Source organism: Notolabrus celidotus, chromosome 10, assembly GCF_009762535.1.
Source record: "Notolabrus celidotus isolate fNotCel1 chromosome 10, fNotCel1.pri, whole genome shotgun sequence".
Classification (NCBI taxonomy): domain Eukaryota; kingdom Metazoa; phylum Chordata; class Actinopteri; order Labriformes; family Labridae; genus Notolabrus; species Notolabrus celidotus.
The window spans coordinates 15494874-15515653 of NC_048281.1; the positions used below are offsets into that span (position 1 = coordinate 15494874).

Consider the following 20780-nt stretch of genomic DNA (forward strand, 5'->3'; position numbering starts at 1 on the left):
GCTTAATCTGTGTTACAATTATGAGGGGGCCATGGACAATTTTCTCACCTGTAAGGGGTCCCTGGCTCCAAAAAGTTTGAGAACCCCTGCCATAGGTAACAATTCGATACAGTGCAATATCTTATTATACCATACCCTACCATACTTTATCATACAATAGGATACAATATAATAACATGTAATGCCATACTGTAATTTACCAGTCCATACTGTAAGATTCTATATGATACCATAGGATATGATACCTTATCTTACCATACCACACTTTACCATACTATATCATGGTGTACACACTACGAAACACAACGAAGCGATATGATACGGTACTACATGTTATGATATAATTAAATCATTATACAGTCCTTTTTGTTGGTCCCAGAACTATGTTTTGATAGGTTCATCATCAAATTATTATTGATCTGATTATTAAGCTTATTCAAACACATTGTGTTATTTACAAGTTTGGCATATGGAAGAGTGCAACAACCACATACCTCGAGAAACGGGTCTTATCACCTCCAAAAGTTTTAAGTTTTTAAAGAGCCCCAAAAACATAGACAGCTCCCCAATGAATCATCACCACCTGACGAATGTCCAAATCTGATGATAAAGAGTGATCAAACGAGGTCACTTTGTTAATCATGTAGGTTATTGTATCCAGTTTGGTTATTGCCTCACTCAGACGTCGGCCCCCGCTCCACTAATCGCTTACAGTGAACAAATCAAACTGATTGTTTAGCCCCGGGCTTTAAGAACAAACTGGATTGAGTATTCAGACAGAGATGATTTATGGCCGACCTGCCTCCTCACTGACGCCAGTGATGGCTGCTCTCCAGGTTTTCTGTCTCATCACTCACCAACACACAAACTCTCAAACTTGACAAACATCCAAGTCACCTCGCCAAGCCCTGTAACTTCTGTTTGTGTCTATCTAAACAATATTAAATGAAAATCTCAGCCGTTGGATTTCTTAATCAAGTGAAGTGTTGACATATTAATCCAAACATCCAATGGCAGCTATTAGAAGCCTCATTTTTAAATTTTGCCAGATACTTTTTCCTGACTGATTTTCTGAAAGATCAAAATCCTACAAAGACCAACATCAGTGTCACAGTTAATGTAAACATGCTGTTGTAGCAGTAAGAAGATAAGTCAAATATGTTTAAAGATCAAACTTCCTGAAGCAGCTGGGCATTGTAGTTTTTAGCACATGTCACTCAGATGGGTAAATGGTGCATTTTTGTCACTACTATAGCAGCAGATAAATCACAATATGTTTGCCTGTGAGTCCTTTTGGAATCAGAAAAGTTGTTAAGTTTATTTTTCATGATATCCCATCATATACATATTTTTGAGAGTTTTGAGGGGCAACAATGATGACCTATGTCAGAGGAGCATACTATAATTTATCGAACTTTTGGTAGTATTGTTGCTTTAATATTTGTTTTATGTCATTGGATCCGAATCAGAAATACTTTATTTATCCCACAGGGAAATTCAGGAAACATGAAATTAAGAAAGAAAGACATATCTATAGAGTTACACATTAGCCTTTGGTGAACAGTGGGTAAAGTATAGCTCAGCTCACCTCAATGACGTGTATAGGATGAATTGGCATGAGTTTTTATAGTAAGGAGGTGCACAATATTTTCCAGTGATGGTGGTTCCGTAGGGCCTGTCATATAATCCAATTCTCACCTCACGAATATGGTGGACAAAAATTCCCAATACTTTTAGTTAGTTAGAAAGTTAGGAAGAAAAATCAACCCCAAAAACAACCATGAAAAAAAGATACTGTCAAATCAACATGATGATAACATGTTTTCTCAATAACAAATAACTTAATAATAAATTTCCCACACCAAGGCTAGCAAGCTAACTACAACGTATTCTTTCTATTGTGATGAAATCTGCTTGATAATGGAGGAGAAGATGGGTGAACAGATTGGTGGTGTCACAGTTGTTCCGCATTTCCTGCAGATTACAGTGTCCACACACACCTTTTTTTTTTTTTTTTTTACAAATCCAAAAAACTGTTAAACTGGCAAGAAAACTTTTTTTGCATGCAGGTAGAGTATCTTGCTTTCATCTGTCATCTCCTCCAACATGATTTGCACTGCAGTAGTAGCCACACACTGCTGTAAAGGCTAGCTAGCTGGTTACAGAATCTTCATCTGCTCCTGCTGCTAGTTGTTTGTCTTCCCACCACTTTATAATGGGTGGCAACCATTGAAAAGTACAACTTCTGCCCCCTATTATGAGCTAATTAGTTATACTGTATCGCTGTATGCTTCTTTTTTAGCCCAATATCAATATTGGGCTACCTCTTGTGTTGCTACATTATATTGTGTGTGCACTTTAAAGGAGCTGCTCTCCCAAATCTCAGCTGTACTATGTACAATGACAATAAATGCTTTCAATTCAATTCAATTCAATTCAATCAACATCTAATTTTAGACAATTATTGTCAATGCTGGTACATTGCAACAGTCCTAGCCTGAGTGTATAGGATGTTCATCATGGATGGATTTTTTTTTTGTCTTATCAATTTGATGTTTTATCTCCTTACAGCTTTGTTAGAAAAACAGTTGAGTGCCGTTGTATGCGATTATAACATAGTTGTTTCTGAAAGTCTTCTGCCCAAAGTCAGCTGGGATAGGCTCCAGCCCCCTGTGACCCCTAACGGGATAAGCGGTCAAGATAATGGATGGATGGATGGATGGATGGATGTTTTTCAAAGTCAAGAAACAGGTTCATTCTACTCAGGTACTCTGAACAACAGCTTTTTTTGTGTCAAATTAACACTTTTAATAAAAATAAAAAAAAATTAAATTTGCAAGGAGGACAAGAATGCTACAGTATTAGTCAAAGTAAAGAGGAACCTTATCTGTTTTTCCTATTTAATGCTGAATTAGGACAAAAATAAACGAGTGTGCTTTCTGCTTTTGTTTTATTGTGAAGGCCGTGTTCCCAACAAAAACAGACAACCCACCAATTTGTGTGTTTTACACATGTTTAGACCCCTGCTTAACTTTGGCATATAATTGCCAGATTCATCTGACTGTTTTTTACCCTTATTATGTTCAGCCATGATCTACTCTGTTTTCAAAAACTTAACTGTTTTTTAAGGAGCAAGCTTGTCCATTCTTGGACAAAGACACACAGTGAGCATCTGTCTCAGCAGGATCCTGGCACTCCGCTTTTCTTTTATGTTTTGAAATACAAATCAGTCAGAAACATAAGCAGCCCTCTGCTGCATGAAGCTATTTTTATGGCAGTTGTTTTTCAAACCAAACTGTTATTCTAGATCTAAATCATTCAGCTGTGGGGATCATGGTTCTTTCTGTGTGTTTTCAGCCTGTGTTGAGCTGCTGTCACAGCATTTAAATGAGCATTTTGCTTTGAGCGAGAATGAAGAGTTTCTGTCAGCCTCCACTCATCGTGGATGATTAGAGCAAAATGTCTCCTCATCTTGACTGGAGATCGCCACAGCTCCAGATCACATGTTCGGTGATTGAAGGTCGCAATATTTTGAATTCTAATGGGGGCTGCGAGATGAATTGCCTGAAATAGACTGTAGAATCTTCCTGCTTCCTCCTCGTGCCCCCCTCGCCTGTCCGCTATGAAAAGAACCACTGGGAACGGCGAGGCCCGATGATCATAGAATTATTGGATGGTGATTCTAAACCCTTCAAAGAGGAGTTGCTATGGAGATCTCGCTCCAAACTGTGAAATGATTCACCTTTGAAAGGCTGGAGGGCCTGAAAGCTGAACACATCATTGTTCAGGTGGCGGTTGGTTAGGAAATTGCCGGTGCCTGTGCAATCAGCAGCACTATAGTAGTTAAGGATCTAAAAAGGTTTGTTCTCTGAATGATGTGGGACAACAGTAGTGTGCATATGCCGGTTCCTTTCAATCACGGCTCTGTGCAGCTCCTTGGTTTAACCAAATAAATGGAATGACAGAGGTTAAGCTAATGATAAGGGAATTAACACTGTTGTTTTCTGTCAGAGTTCATGAAATCTGGAGTATTCTCAGTACAGTTCCTCTTAAATGGCACTCAGATCTGACTTGTCTGAGTATCTCTACCCTTACATGTAGCTTTTTTTCCAGCCAGTTATATCAAGCATGATGGGAAGATGAGTCTACAAGTGTGACACAGTAGATTACATAGGAATCTGAGACATGTGAGGTTCTGATATTCATACTATCGAACACTTTGATTTTAATGTGATCTGTTTTGAAAGATGGGATCATGTAGAAAACATGAGTATATCTCTGAAGGTCTCAAACCCTCCATTTCTGGTGTCAAACTGCTTTTTAGCTGCACATGTATTTGTGGTAATTGACATATGCAAAGAAACAAGGCTGAATGTGCCACAAACTCTGTTACAGCGGCAGAGAACTACAAATTGCAGTCAATTTCATGTATCCCTAAAATGAATGTCAAGAAGATATTTCTTGAATGAACATAAATACCCTTGTGTGCATTGCCAGTGTTTTTTTATGCTGGGAAGACATCCATAATGTGCTTTTCCTGACAGACTCATAAAATAGCTTTTACTGCTCTGAATACCAGGAGAATTGCAGCACTGACTTTGCATGAACATTTTAAAAGCGGCGCGAGGAATGCAAGTTCTTTAGATGTGCTCTTTTCCCGTCTTGCATGTGAAAACCTGCACAGGAAGTTAAAAGTCAATGAATACTGTAATTTAGCTGAATTATGTTGACCACATATCCTCCCAGGTAGCTACATCAGAGGAAGCAGCTCAATCAGTATTGATCTCGACTTGACTCAGATGACTGCCTCGTCTGTGTATGTGACAGAAAAAGTAATGATAGAAGATAGCTGGAGCTCCCTGGGTGTTTTCAGGTGTTATACTTGTACAGACTGGAAACAGATTGCTAATTTTTTCACATTGCTCTTTTTTATACTAACGGTTGAATTTAGATTTTTAAGGTTAATGGAAATGTTATTGTTGTTTAATTCTTTCTTCATTTGTAAATGTTATTTCACAGAGTTTATTTCCTCCGCCTACAGTGCTGCTTAAAGTCCATCGTTTTACAAAGATTAGCCTGATCCCTAATCAGACCATTGAAAAGCACTCACCCTCTGGAGACTAATCCTTTTGTTCTGCTTATAAAGGTGCACCTGTTAATAGTGTCTTCAAAACATGCACCATTGAAATGAAGCAGTAAAAATTGAAACTGTGAGACAGACCTGACTCCAGAAACACGGCCTTTCCAACCTCTGTCTTCTCCTTTTGTGTCTTTTTACTGTCTTGCATGTGGCTTTGTGTGGCGCCGCAGCCTCATAAGAGCTGTCTTCACAGAGCCAGTTGTTAAAGGACTAATTGTGGAGATTGCCCCATCAGATTTCTCTCTCTCCGTCTCTCTCTCTCTCTCTCCGTCTCTCTCTCTCTCACCTCATGCATTTGTTCTCCAGCTAAGCCTTGAATGGGACCACGCTAAAGTAGATGTGAATGTTAAATTAGGTGAAATTAATTAAAGCAAATTACTTTGGAATATGTGGCAGTCAGAGGAGAGTGTCAGCTGATGACTAAATAGTGAGTGATCAGCTGCTCCTGCTCTCTGAAAGCCACTTTGAAATTTTGATTTATCAGCTTTTTATTAGGGATGTTTAACGATGGTAAGTGTTGGTTATTAATTTCAAAAAGTGAGATGTGTTGTGAAATAACGGCCCTTGCTTTGGGTGTTTTACATATTTTAAATAAATAGACTTTTGTGGATTAGTTTCTTGATTTATTCCAATCATTAGAGGTTTATTTACCATGTGAAACTGTTTAAAACCTCTTCAGCGCTAATAAATATGTGACAAATTGAACAACAGGCTTGTATGCATTTCCGATTTGAATCACAGGGTATCAAAACTGTATGTCATAATTGTTCATAATGTATGTATATTCTTGCAGCTAACAAAATGATTACATTGCATTATATTTTCCGAGTTCATGCAGACACAATAGCAAATTTTCATTCCAATCAGCGCTGAACAGGGAGCTGGTAAATTGGAGCAGCAAAACAATAATTCCACTGATTAGCCCCTTTCTGTGTGGCGTAAGTGAACTGTTTATACTGTGGAGTACCTCTGCAAGAGGAGAGGAACCAAAACAGCCTGATTAGGCAAAGAGTAATTGGATAAGTTCATTTCAGCATGAGGACAACGCACAGGATGACAGCTTGCACAAAAGTCTGCAGCTTCTGTTGACTTGCATGAGTAATAAGGACACCGGTACAGGAGTTTTTGTTTTGTCAGAGCATTTATGTTTAGAAATGACAGATGAGTGACGCTTGATTGTAAAAGAGCTCTAGTTTAGTTGCAGGTACTTATCCCTCCTTAACCAAGTAGAAAATATGATATGATATTTGTTTGAATGATAATTGAGCGCTTTTTTCATCAGTTCACAATTTAGCATCTCTTACAGTTTAAAACACTCAGAGGCACTGGCTGTTATGAATGAACAACAAGAATCAAGGGTTAGGCTGAAAATAATTAGATTTTCCCACTCAAATATGGCCAATAGTTACGAATTGTAGGCTGAATGCTGATATCATTATGATAAAAAGGTGTAAACACTGTAGCTCTGGTGCATGTATCCCAGGTTTGTAGTATGTTATTCACAAACTAGCACTCACAGTAGGCTAAATCCTACATTTTATGTTAATGGCATCTTACTGTCAGTTGCAGTAGTTTTTAGTTTGTGCAGACATTGCCGCTGTGATTGCTTGCTGGCTCTGGTGTGGAATTGAAAGTTTGTGCGTGCTGGACTGTATGAATGTTATTGTAGACATCTCAAATGCATATTCTGAACTATGGACAGGTTGACTGTAAAACTGAATTGCCCTTTTGGGACTAATAAAGTATTCTGAATCTGAATCTGAATCAAATAGTAAAGGAAGAACAGTATATTTCTTGTCAATAGTATACCTTCTTCTTGCAAGTATACATCTAGCTATAATATTAGCATGCTGTAATGTGTCAGCTTATGTTGCCATTGTTTCCAATTTTAGGATAGCTTGCTAGCATGACTTTCATAGGGTTCATCCTATGGAGAGCATGACTTGTTCCAAAATTAACAGGAAACCATCCAGTAGTTGTGAGACCATTTCACCAAAAAACAAAAAACGCAAAACTCTAAGAAGCTCAGAGTTTTACCTGAGAAGGTTTATGCAGTTTATCCTCTGGGGACAATAAATGCCTCTGCAACATTACACGGGAATGCATTTAACCATCATCTTGCTCATCTGCACTCTGTTGTTGACCAGGAACAGCTGCCTGTGGGCTTGATGCTGTATTCATCATGATAACATGATTAAAATATTAAAATGTTCTTAAGGTAGTTCATTCAACTTTTGCAAGCTAATATGCTAGCTATTAAAGTACATCCCATGGAGAAAGACTTTTATTTTATTGGGATAAACCCCTTGAGGTGTGCCATCTCGTTTTAGAGGAGGTCCCAGACAGACAATAACAAATAGAAAACAGTACAATACAAAATATACAACAAAACATGAATCCTTCAAAAGAGAATAAACAAACAAACAAACAAAACAAAACAGGGGTTGGTACAACCTTAAACAAGGTACAATCGACAAGGGAAGAATAGAATACAATTCAATAAACTAAAGGAGCATTGGTGAAACACACAAAGAAAAGACTATAACAATAATCATCATAAAATATAAATGAATAAATAAGTAAAGGAATGGGGATCATGACAAAACAAAATAAAGCTTCTTAATAAACACTTCTCAACCACCAACAACGTTTCTGCAGTTCATCTTTTGATGACCATGAATACATTAACATCATTAAATGGCATTACATCTAACAGAAATATAAACATGCTCTCAGAGTTACATAGATTATATATTAGCTTGCTAACATACTAGTGGAAACGGTTCATCCTATGAGAGAAGTAACTGGCTACAGAATAAGTGACAGTCAATCAAGTGCTTTGTAGAAGTTTCACTCTAAACTTTGTGTTGCCAAAGAACAAGTCATGGGATAACCAAAGTAATTAAAACTTGTTCTCTGGGGCCCGTAAATATTTGAGCAACATGTCATTGCCATCCCTCCTACAGTCATTTTGAGTCATGCACTCAGAGATACTCATCTCTAGTCCACTATAAAGACTTAAAGCTTTAAAAACAGTGACCTTCACACAGATTGCAAATATTTACCTGACTCATTCTCAGATATGCTGTTTCCCATCATGGCTATACATTCATCAATGAATCATCAATATTTTCTGTATGTATCACTGTTAGAACTTGTTGAGAAGAAGTGACAGTTCATGATGATTGATATGGATAACTTCAGTGACGTAATTATCTCGTGGGGCCTCACCTGTCATCAGACATTCAGCTTTCAGGCGTCAGCACATGAATTTGGATTGTTGATAACGTTAAGTGACTCACTGTACACATTCCAAACATGTCACTCAACACAGCAATACTTAAAGGTATCATTCACCTGACATCCACTTCCCTGTTGAAGGACACGGCATTCCCATTAAGCCACAGTGTGAAACTTCAACAGCCGCTGCTACTGATTGATTTACAAACGTGTGCAGCAATATTTCAAATCTAACTGTGCAATATATTTACTCAAGTTCCAGACTGGCGCTAAAATTTTAGATATTTGTTCTTTACCAGAGTAGTTTAATTTCATGATTTGTACTTGTCTCTGTAGTTCAGGCTGATTTTTCAGTTATTTGTTAGAGCATGTTTGACTTTATTAGACAGGACAACTGAAGAGAGACTGGAAATGTGTAGAGTAGAGAATGGGGAATGGCATGAGCACATGCTTAAACCGCCAGGTCAATCAGTGCCAAGGTCAGATGTGATTTTGGCAGTGAAAAAACAAATCATGAGACAATTAAATATAATGCTCTTTTATGGATTAAGTGACTCATAACTCAATAGTAAAATAGTCAAAGCTACAAGTGTGAAATACTAGTAACTAACCCATAATTGGTTATTATCATTCATTCATGAAAATAAAACAGTAATGTTTAATAGTATTAAAAGGAAATGGGACATTTTTTTGTTTACTTTTACTTCTATATTCTGAAAACACTTCACTAGAAATATGTAATAACAGCGCACTAACTTTTAGAGGTGTGAAAATATTGACAGCAATATATCGCGGTACTTTGACCTCCAATATAATATCGATATTTCAATTCTTATTATCGATATTTTTGTAATAATAAAAATTCACATTTTAGCCGATTTGGAACTAAAATACAACTTAAGTATTTCAAAAACAATAAAGTGGAAAAGTTGTTTTCAATCAAATAGTTTTGATTTAATTTGTCCTTTCAATTTTGAGTAATATTGTGTGATTTACATATACACCATCTCTATTTCCTCTTAGTTTACTGTGTAGAATATCACAAAATATCACAATATTGTGATATCGTGATATATCCTGATACTATCGTATCGTGACCCAAGTATCGTGATGCTTAACGTATCGTGAGGTTCTTGGCTATACTCACCCCTACTAACTTTTATTTAAAGCTCCTGTGAGGAACTTGGTTGTTTCTTTGGATTTTGGCGATCACTGTGGAATAGTTGTACCTCCAATTGCATTGGCGATTTTCACTTGTGTGTGTGAAAGTAGTGTTTTCAGCATTAGAAATAAATTAATTAATACAAAAATGATCCTGCTTACTTTTAACAGTAAAATGTATCATCTGGAAAAGTAACAATCAATACATATAAAAAAAAAGTTAGTTACTGTGCTCTACTGGTGATCACTTTATCTGACACCTGCCCGAGAGCAGGGGTTTAAGGCATGAACAATACCATATAGAAAGAGTCTGTCTTTATGTTGATGGTTTATTTTGCCTCTACCTCATGAAGAGGCTTCAGTATTAATTTCAGTCTGTTTTATTACTAACCAAAAATGCCTCACAGGAGCTTTAAGGGACATTTTGGATGTAGTACACTAACTTCGAGTATAAACTATTCTTATAATTCAGCATTCCTAATTTTGACAGATTCAACTAGTATCTGCTTACAGTATGCCAGCTATGTGTGTTAAAAAATAATCCGGCCTTTTGTCCACAGCCAAAGATCTTTAGAACAAACAAAGACAGATCCAATTTGTCATATTCTGAGTCATAAATTAGATGCTACAATCTCCTCCTTTGCGATGTAGATGAATGAAGGGGGCGGGGCATCTAAAGGAGCACTGGAGGAAGGTGGAAGGAGTAGGTGGGGGGGTTGTTTACCCTCTCTGAAACAGCATACCCCACAGTTAAGGATCTGAATACTCTCCCCAACAATGAGGTGATCTAACCGCCCCTTGTTTGTAAAAGTACTGACGATATAAAATAAAACTAATTGTGTAGACGGTAATTAAAGATACTACAGTCCACAACAGTGGCCACTGGTAATGTTAAAGGCTGCCACTCTAATGTGACAGATGTACACCAGTGTCCCCCCCTTCTTGCCCTCCCTCTCCCTCTCCCTCTCCCTCTCCCTCTCTTCTCTCCCCCTGAGCTCTGCTGTAGAGTCCTTAAGGCTGCTGCTGGCTAAATGCTCTGCTTCAGAGCCTCATTACCTAATCACCGGCGCAGCAACGACTTAGACGCAGATGATTAGGGGGAGGACTGTCATCTATCGTCAGCTAATGTTGACATTTTTCTCTAAAATCATACTCAGTTTTGTTTATTCCTCACATTTTTTTACTTAATGACTAATACTTTTCAGACAGGGGTGCACAAAAATGCATGACCAGACACTCCCCACTTTATGCAGATTGACAAGAGAAGCCTGTTTAGTTGCACTTAAAGCCAATTTAAGTAGAACTTAGTTTGACACTATGAGCTGGTTTCTTACAGTTCTGACACTTGGAAACTTAAAAGAGGGATTAAATGTATTCCTGAGCATTTTATTGTATTTGTTATGACTTTCCTGTGACTCCCACTGTGCTTTCTCATGTGGATGTTTATTTTTTTTCCATATTCTCTACAAAAAGCTAATGATTTTTGGGGCTAAATCTAATCACTGTTTCACATTCGATCTTGGGAAGTCGATGCCATCGATTGTGTGGCTCTGATTCTTTTGATTATACTTTATGTGATCATGTACAGCAGTGCTGTTGTTGCTGGAAAAAAAAGAAATCTAATACTGATTCCCTCTCTGTGTGTTTGCATCCTGTCACTGCAGGTGCGTTTGAGGACGAGGATATCATTCATGTGGAGGGGACAGTGGACCCAGTGAGGGACATGGAGATCATCCATGAGGAGCTGAGGCTGAAGGACGAGGAGATGATCGGCCCTATTATTGACAAGCTGGAGAAGACGGCCATTAGAGGCGGTGACAAGAAACTCAAACCAGAATACGTGAGTCAATGTCCCAGCAGGCCCTTTGCTCCCCTTCACAGCACGGCACAAATAATAACCCTCCCACACACACATGGCCAAGGAGAAAAAAAGTATGTTTTTTTTAATCTCCCTCCAATAGGTCTCCCCCCTCCCCCCCTGCCCCATTTTTTTTTCCTTTTCTGAGATTGAAAGTGATCAGGGGTCAGGGGTTTTCTGCTGTAGAAATCATTAATAGAGAGTTACTTATTCAGCTGCTGACCCTGGGTCACAGCACTGGGCTAATGAAAGTGTTTCCACACAGCTCTTTTCATCTAAAGTAATACTCAAATCATGGCACAGCTCTTGCTCATGCTCATACACCTACAGCAGCTCAGGAAATTGTATAAGGCCATGCAGTGGGTGACACATATGCCTATACTGTGCTATGAATACCATAAATGTTTAGAATATTCTTTCACAGAGGATTCCTCAGTGAGGTGCAGGGCCAAATATAAGGTAAGATGAGAAAAAAAATTCACATCCTGAATGTCAGATCTCAACATATGTGGACGCACACAGGCTGTGGTGGACATATTGTTAAGGTAATGAGGCTGAGCAGAAACATTAGTGATGATTTGGTTGTAAATGTCTCATGATGCCCTTCCATCACCGGAGCAGGATGCACACAAGGGGATCTGGCCTTTCACTCGGAGCTGCATGCCCAATTTCAGGCCCAGACACACCGCGGCTCTGACCACTCATTACGCTAACGAGAGGGGCTTTTTCACCTGCTGCACAGGCCCTGTGTTTGGTTGGTTCCCCTCAGACTAAACCCCCCTCCTCCCCTTACAGCCAACAGCACTTCCCCACACCCCTGTAAGCCCCACAGACAGGAGCCATTCAGGCTAGGCAGGTGGCCGCTTACGCACATAATTGCTAACAATTTTAGGCAATGAATAAAAATGATACATTACTTGTCAAAGGTTGTGCACACGTCGGCAAGTGAAATCTATAGAAGACCTCTTTAGACGGCAAAGAATGGTGCTTATCAAAGGCTGCAGTGAGCTTTTAGAGGGGAGGGTTTGTGTGATTGTCTCAGCCTGGCATTTGACACGCTCAGCTGTGCACAGACACACATATACACATGTTTATGTCAGCATCTATATGCATAACATGTGTATCATGTCTAAAAATATACACTTTAAATCAAACAACAGAACTTGTTCTTTCATTTGTAGGGTCTGAGGATGCTGGGAAATTAAAATAAACTATTTTGGAAGTTGACTTTCTTAGATTTTCCATTTTATTGAGCTCTTTAGAAATTATTTTAAATAAGATCTAAAATCTATTGTCACTCCCAGTTCCTTATAAGATCCATAGGTCTTTATGCTGCTTGAAATTTCAAGACAATGAAGTCAACTTTTGGAGTATTTTCTCCATCAGCACTGAAAAAAACTGGCAACTTACTTTTTTCATTAAAATGTATTATTATAACACATTTCTAAACCTGATAAGCTTCCAGATGACACTCTAAATTTGTCTCATTTTAAATGCAATTTCTCACTTTTTTTAAATATATGTCACTGAAGGCGAAAAAAAACAAAACATGTAAACAAACAGTTTTCTAGATTTTGTGAAATAACAAACTGCACCTGTCTCTGATGCAAAACTCAAAGTATGCCTGATGAAACATTTCTTGATTAAAAATGTTGCCTTGTTGAAGTTGATGCAGGTTTATATTTTTGCATTTAAAGTATATGAAAAGTTATAATCCTGGGTTAGGATGAAGGCGCTTTCTAGCATCTCTCAATCATGGGGGTGTAGGAAATATCATGGACATTATGACTACTATTTAATGTATAGAATCAAAATAACTTGTCGTATTCCCCTTAAAAAAACTGAACTATATATTTTGTATATAATTATACAACATAGTGCACTACCTTGCACATTCAACAGTTTTGTTGAACATTAGCTATTTTTGATGCAAATGAAACAAGTTTTTGGATGCCACCTTTTTTTGTGTACATTTTCCTCTTCCTGAAACAAAACAGAGAAGAGGGTGATAAATGTCAGATAAAAAGACATCAGTTAGGAAAGAAATTCTGTTTCATTTGGGGTCAAAACTGGAGAAAGAGAATTTTTTTTTTTTGCTGTATAAGAAAATTGTATTTTATAAAGAAATAACAACCAAATCTGAAATACTGGTTCATTTTTAAATAGTATACTGTTCTAAATGTTGCTTTCAGGGCAAAAAATAAAAAAAATCACTTATCATTTCATTGTGGAGTTGAAGCTTCATTGATATGCACGCAGCAGCGCAGGGCTCATATATATGCATTGTTAGGAAGATTTAAATCCATTTTGTCGTTGCGGTGTTTACAAGAACAATGTTTCATTGCCTTTGTCCGTATGAATCCTCAAAATCCCTATCCTCACAAAACAATAATAAGAAGCCGGCCCACCAGCAGCGCTTCATGGTGGCAGGCATATGTGTTTGACCCCTGTGGGACCTATATGCCTTTTATTAACACCTGCCTGTTAGAAGAGCGCTGCACGGCGGCAGCGAGCTGATGAGGGAAACCTGGAGCGGGTTCAGCCTGTGTCACTGGCCGTTTGCTGTTTCCATTTCACAGATGATTAATCTCTCTGTGAAGACTTGGGACGGCGCGGGCGGAGTGTATGCGGCTCTTCCTGCGCTCTCTCCCGCTGGCTGCACTCTGGCTGCCTGACTAAAAGGCCTTTAGAATTCCTGCGGAGAGAGATGTGCAGAGAGTGAATGCAGCTGGCTGGGGGTCAGTGTGTGGAGCTTTTTCTGCCATTGTGTAATTGAGGCTCTGGCAGGATTTTTTTCCTCAGTTCTTTCAAAAGGGAGTATGATTGTGAAGTGCTGCAAGGGTTTGGGGAGGGAAAGAGGAGGTAGGGGGAGTGTTGCAGGGGGTGGGGGAGTTTTTATATGAAGGGGGAGGTCAAGTTGACAGGAACAAAAAGAATGTGTTCCGCTAATTTCTGTGGGGCTGGATCAACAATAATAGGCTCAATTTCTTTATTACAAATTTTATAACTACCTCCCTCCCATTTTCCCACCCTTTTCCGCTTCCAGATCCTGTCAAGACCCAGTCGTGCCTGTGGTCTCAACCCACAAGTACCTCAGCGATGAATGTGGCATACAGGGCTGCACATGCTCAATATTTTCTCCAGAAGAAACGGGGAATAATTAGTTCTGTACCTCACCAGTGTATATTCACTCAGACTACATTCTGCCAAGAGCCTGAGGAAGCACCAATAATTTACAGCTAAACTTCCAATTAGTTCCTAGCTCTTTGCAATCTTATCTCCCTTCTCTGTACGCTTTTCATTAAACAGTCCCGATGGAATATTGATGTTAAAACTCTGAGCGAGACACCCCAGAAGGCATTTTTGTCATGATTTAAAGGAGGGAAGGGGGTCTTGTGCGTGCCATCTCTGTCAAAGCCAGGCCTCTCCTGCTTAAATGTGAGCACAGCCATTGTTCATTTTGGCATCAGGATGCCATGCATTTAGGAAATAATTACCCCATACCCTGCTGGGTTTATATTCTTTTTCATCTCCTTTAATGGCTTCTTGTTCATTCTCTTTTAACCCCAAACAGGACGTTATGTGCAAAATCAAGAGCTGGGTTTTGGATGAAAAGAAACACGTCCGCTACTATCAAGACTGGAACGACAAGGAGGTAAGCCTTTGATGTTACAGTCACATTTATTAATGTCATTTATCTGGCTAATCTTTTCATCTGACCTGAAAGTACAACTACTGTTTCTCCCTCTCTCTCTTTTTTTTCCTCAAGCAACACGTCTTTTGTGCAAATCACAAGTTAATATTATGCACAGTCTTTTGTTGGTTGTATTTTGACATTACTTTTGTACAAGCTAATGACATCTGGCCGCGCTGATCTTGATTTCCAGGCTTTATAGTCGCACCCCACAGTGCCTATACACCAGATCCTAATTTGATTTGGCTTCACTTATCTCTGCCTGAGCCGGCCTCAAAGGATACTTTGGAAAAGTTTGAATCCTCAGTACTTTTTTTTTTCTGTCTTTTACACAGATTGAAGTGTTGAACAAATACTTGTTTTTGACATCCAAACCAATGATATACCTCGTTAACCTCTCAGAGAAAGACTACATCAGGAGAAAGAACAAATGGTAAGTGCTCAGAGGAAAGGCGAGAGCTGTCCTATTGATTTCTACTAACTTTAAAAAAAAGTGTCTGCTTGCGACTGTGTATGCATGTGCTAGGATGCAAGAAATGTGTGTGTTAGTCTCACTGATCTTCTCACTGCGGTCTCCTGCTGACAGAAACAGCCATATCTTTGTGAGAGGATCTGCCTGGAGGTGGCACTAACTTAGCTCAAACACAAAAACCCCACCAGCCCCCACATTCTGCACTTCATTAAACACATACACGCATATGGTCTCAGTTTTTCAATCAAAATTTGTCATTACCTTGATATCAAAGAGAGTGAAGGCTTTATACAAGAAATAAACAAACATGTACGTACAAAGAAAAACATGTAATTAATATCATCTGGAGGGGGGGCTATAAATCATAACATAACACTCTAATGTCTGAGAGTGCTTTGTTCCAAATATTTGGTTTTGTCCTCACATGTTGTTGCTCAAGTAGCTTTTACAAGCGCCACTTTACAGCCATGAAATTCCCACAGATCATAATGACAGCTGAGGTTTTCTTGATATACAGTTAGCTGAGGGAAAATGGCATTTGCACATTTGTTTTGCTTTTGAATGCTACCACACAGGGACTTTGATTTTTCTACTTTGCAGGTGCAGCACTTTTCATAATGTAAGCAGATAAAAAGATGACCTTTAATGCACTAAATAAACTTCTTCTCTGTGTTTCCAGCTCTTACACTCCTGTGTTCTGCCAAAAATACTTTTTATAGTAATGTTGCCATGTGGCCACAGTGAGAGCACATCTCAAAAGCTGGTGTTAGACATCCATTATATCTGAAAGGGCTACTTTTCCACACTACAGCCGTTTTGTCAATAACACCAACTTGTGGATTGTTATCACACTTTTCCAATTGCCCTCTAGGCTTGCGGTGTCACTCCTTACAAAATTTGTTTTCGTGCTTTTACTTGGCAGCATTGTATTACACAGGAAGTTGTTTACCTACGACTGTTTGTTAAAATGTTCCTGACACGAAAGTATGACTGTCAGACGGAGGAGGAGGGAAGCCAGCTCGTAAATCAAATGATTCATGGCATGTGGAACGTCCGTCATCAGTAGGAAGAGAGGTTTCTTTTTTTTTTTTTCATGTAGCGTGTGTACATGAGCTTTTTTGACTGTGTGAAATGCAATAAATCTCAGAACGTTTTAAACAGTAGTGCTCAGGTGTCCCGAGGGCTCCTCGGTGAACAATGCCAACATCAAAGTGTTGATGTTTGACAAGTGATGAGTCACTTCCCTTGTCCAGAGAGGAGCTCACACCTGTATGGAGATGATTACAGGTAGATCTAGCTGGCCCTAATTGTACAATAAATGCTGCTCTCAGCCCTAATGGCAGCTAGTCTGCAGCAGAGACGCCAGACTGCCATTTGGCTGTCGCCATGCCCCCGTGTTTTTCCACCAGCACAGTTGAGATGATGATACGGTTAAGGACTATTCAAAGCAAACAGCTAGACAAATTGCAATCTCAGCTCTAATGTGAGGAGGAAAAAGAAGGCGAATCCCAGAATGAGGCAAATAAGCCAATCTTATCTGTGTCTCTCTGGACACCCATTCAGGCCATTTCACAGCCTCGGTTCCCAGCATTTTTTTTCAAGTACATTTTTATATTTTTAGTGCTTTGTTCAGTGCAAGCTGCCACTCAAGCTTTATGCAAATCTCTTTTTTTCTCCAAGCATGCTCCAGCAAACATTATTTATAAGTTCAATGTTTGAATGGTGATTGATTTCTTATATAGGTCATTCCAGAGACAGAACAGGATTTTAAATTTTGCCTCACATTAAGTAGTTGTGTTTGACTTTTTGAGCCTCCAAAAACATGCCATTGTTAACTGATCTCATCCTGTTTGGAGTATGGGAACCACATACCAAGCTTCCCTTGTTTAGACAAGAATACACAGTATTAGCTTTAGTGAGCCATCATTAATGCAAGCATCAGACGGGGAGCGAGGCCTCCTTTCATCCCCAGGTTCTCTGCTGGAGACAGTACATCATTTACTGTTGAGAGGAGCACATGGCTCCAATCCTATACAGTGTATGTGTATGAGAATGCGTCCATGTGCATGTTTGAAGTCTGTTTCAGAGGCGACTCCACGCTCATTTGGATGCTGGCGTAATTGCGGTGTGGAGATCAAAGGCTCGCCGGCCGAGTGATGTTCCTGGAGGAGACTTTACCACACAGCCCTCTCCTCTGTGCAGAGGGGGCCGCCTGCTGCTTGCCGCTCCCCTCTCCCCTCTAACCATGCTCTGCCCCCTGCACATCCCCGCTCGTAAAAAATGATTAAGGCCGCATTTGTCATGTGTTTATGACTGAGAGGCATTGCGTGATAGGGAATGGCATCTACAAGAGTTTATCAAGAGGCTTTCTCCTCTTTTCCCCGGCGTCAGTGAGCTGCCTGGACGACTGTTCCTCCACGCCACATACCATAGTTTGTGTGTTAGAGAGGGTCATTAGAGCACTGTTGATGATGTGGTGGCTACAGCCAGCCCAGTGTCACTGCGTTTTCACTTGTCAGTTAAGGCTTTGTTTATTTTACAAGCTCACAACCTTGCCATATTTACCCATCTGCGCGGCTTTTAATAGGTTTGTTATCAGATATTTATTTAATCCTCCTCAGAGAAACAAGAAAAGTTACATTTCGTGATGAGAAAAGATACACTTGAGAATACTCCAGATGCACTATGATGTTTTTCTTTCTTGTCATTTCTTTTTTCCTGCCTTTTTTTCCTTCTTTTGGACAATGTGCATTAAAGTAAATTGGCGCCTCTTAAGTAGATGAGGTGACCTTTAAGGAAACCAGCAAGCGTGACCTGTCTGTGAGTGCCTCTGCAGTGTGGGTTTTCCTGGTGAGTGTAAGAACTGCAGGGTACCATTGCATAGAGCTTTTATTAACTGTGTGCATGAGTGTGTGTGCGTGTGTCTGTCTGTCTCTATGCAAGTGTGTGTGTATGCATACTTCTCTCTTAAGTCTGCATTGATGTTCCTTTTCATCTTGTTATTACACTTTTTAATATTTCATCTCTCTGTTTATTTCTAAATGTGTCTTACATTAGGTACCTCTGTCTTCTTTGTGCTTTAAAACCACAACTGAATAAGTCACATACCACAGCTGCTCCTCCAGTCAACCTTTTTAATCATCTTTTTCTGCTGCCACAAAGCCATAAATTGATCTTTCATAAGTAACTCCCTCCCATATTTGTCTGGCATGGTGAAATTCAGAACATCATGTGCCATGCTCGAGCTCTCATCAGCCATGTCTGATGACGTTGAAAAGACAGCTTGTATCTGGACAACAATCAGTGTGTGTCTGCACCTCAGTGTTCAAAAAGTCTGTGTGAAGTTTGACCTCTGTGGAAGGCCTTCTTGCATGCAAATGGTAAGGTTGGAGATACTCTGTATTTTTCTTACTATACACAAATCTCATTAAAGACTAAAATCAACAATGAATTAATCCTACTAATAAGTGTTGTCTGTAGCTGAAGCCTCGTATATTGTATTCTTGTTTACCACAGTCAATAAACACAACACTACGCCACATCTTTGGACTAAGTGACTCTCCCTTTTTACAACAAATTTGGAAAAGTTAGTTTAAGGAAATCGCAAATGTGGAGTTCTGTTGCAAAAACACTTACCATCAAACAAAATGTGTATCCATCCACGATTTAAAGTAGTCCCCAGCAAATGTACTGAAAATGCAAATTTGAGCAATTTGTGCTAAAAACTAAAGTCTCAAGGTGTTCAACAAAAATGTCAAGACTTTTTTCCAAATAATTTATTCACAGATCTGTGATTTCTTTTCAAAGCTGTAAGTCATATGTAGGAAAGGAGAAAGACACCACAGACAGGGAGAGAGTCAGCAGGTACTAAGAACAAAAAATGTCAGGTTTTCAGGAACAAGATAACATCCTAATCTTTGGTATCTGGTGGGTTCCCACAGGATTAACTCATGGTGGTGCTTGCATAAAAGAAATTAAAACACAGTTAAAGAGGGAGCGGGAAGATGAGGAGATGTCTTTGCTGTGTCTGACACTCTACTTAGCCTGTAGGAGGAGCTTTGACAATTAAACTAAAGGAGCCCTTGCAGGATTAGCGGCATGTTTGCTGTCTGTCTTGAGGGCTTGCACCCATTTTTCCCCAACCAAGAGAACTCAAAGTTAATATAACATCTTCACCCTCTTAGTTTCCATGCCGACTTGTTTATTATTATGTTTATTTTTGGGAGGTTATTGGAAAAGCTCTCTAATAAGTACAATACGCATTTTCTTTTAATGTTATCATTCTGACAAACAGTCAGACATTTCTGTCAGGGTTAGAGACAGAAGAAACACTCAGATGGGGTGTGAGGGGGAGACTTTTATGATTCACTGAGAGCCACTCCATGAAAGCAGTCACCGCGGCCCACTTCAGCTATACTCCAGACCATAATTCCCATAAACACAACTGAAACTTTATTGAGTGCAAAACCACCGGCTCCATCCAAGTTTTTTAGGAACTACTATCTGGGGAGTTGGAGTTCACTTTCAAAGCCGTGAGAGAGATATATGATCACTTGTTCCTTTTTTTACTTTGTGCGCTGTCGTCCACTCTCTCCTTTTGCAGTGTGGGATCCTGAAAACACTTTCCCATGGTAAGATGTGTACCCTCTGCTCACAGTCTGTCCTAATGGACGCCTTTAGCAAGGTTTCAATGAGAGAAAACAACAGGAGAGGCTGTGTAGCAAAGTTGAAACAGATGGTGCTAATAAAGTCCTGTCGTTCCAGTTAGCAAGGTTATTGACTGTCCCTAGTCCAGGTAATGAAAGGACACTGTTGACATGTCACATGTCACCCCATTGTCTTTGTTGTGTCCTGGTAGTGAAGTTTCTGCGCTGTTGTTGTACTAATGAGACAGACCCTAAACGTCAGACTTTTTCTGCTCTTGTTTGTTCTTTAATGACTGTGCAGGGAATCAGTTTGCTCTCCAAAATCCACACAGATTGTCACTTTTCCTCCTTTTTAGGAGGCTCAAACTCAACAATGCTAACGCCAGATGAACATCCTGCAGTTTGAAATATATGTAGATGTATCCAGCTGAACAACAAGCACGCTGGGAATAGTTCCCCTGTGAAGCCTGCAGCCTATAGCAGACATAAAAAAGAAATGTCTGCAGGTTTCAAGCCTGTCTAATGATACATTTTGATAGCTTGTGCTTTGTTGAGCAGCGCTTTTTATT

The 20780-nt window shown here is 39.4% G+C and overlaps 1 protein-coding gene across 1 annotated transcript in view; it reads left to right on the forward strand.

The window, feature by feature from the left end:
- LOC117820239 (obg-like ATPase 1) overlaps positions 1 to 20780 on the forward strand; it is a 47200-nt gene that overhangs the window by 11707 nt on the left and 14713 nt on the right. The window contains exons 4-6 of the mRNA XM_034693957.1: positions 11206 to 11381; positions 14974 to 15054; positions 15429 to 15526. Coding sequence (XP_034549848.1) covers positions 11265 to 11381; positions 14974 to 15054; positions 15429 to 15526 — 296 coding nt within the window. The 5' untranslated portion in view covers positions 11206 to 11264. The remainder of the gene's footprint in view (positions 1 to 11205; positions 11382 to 14973; positions 15055 to 15428; positions 15527 to 20780) is intronic.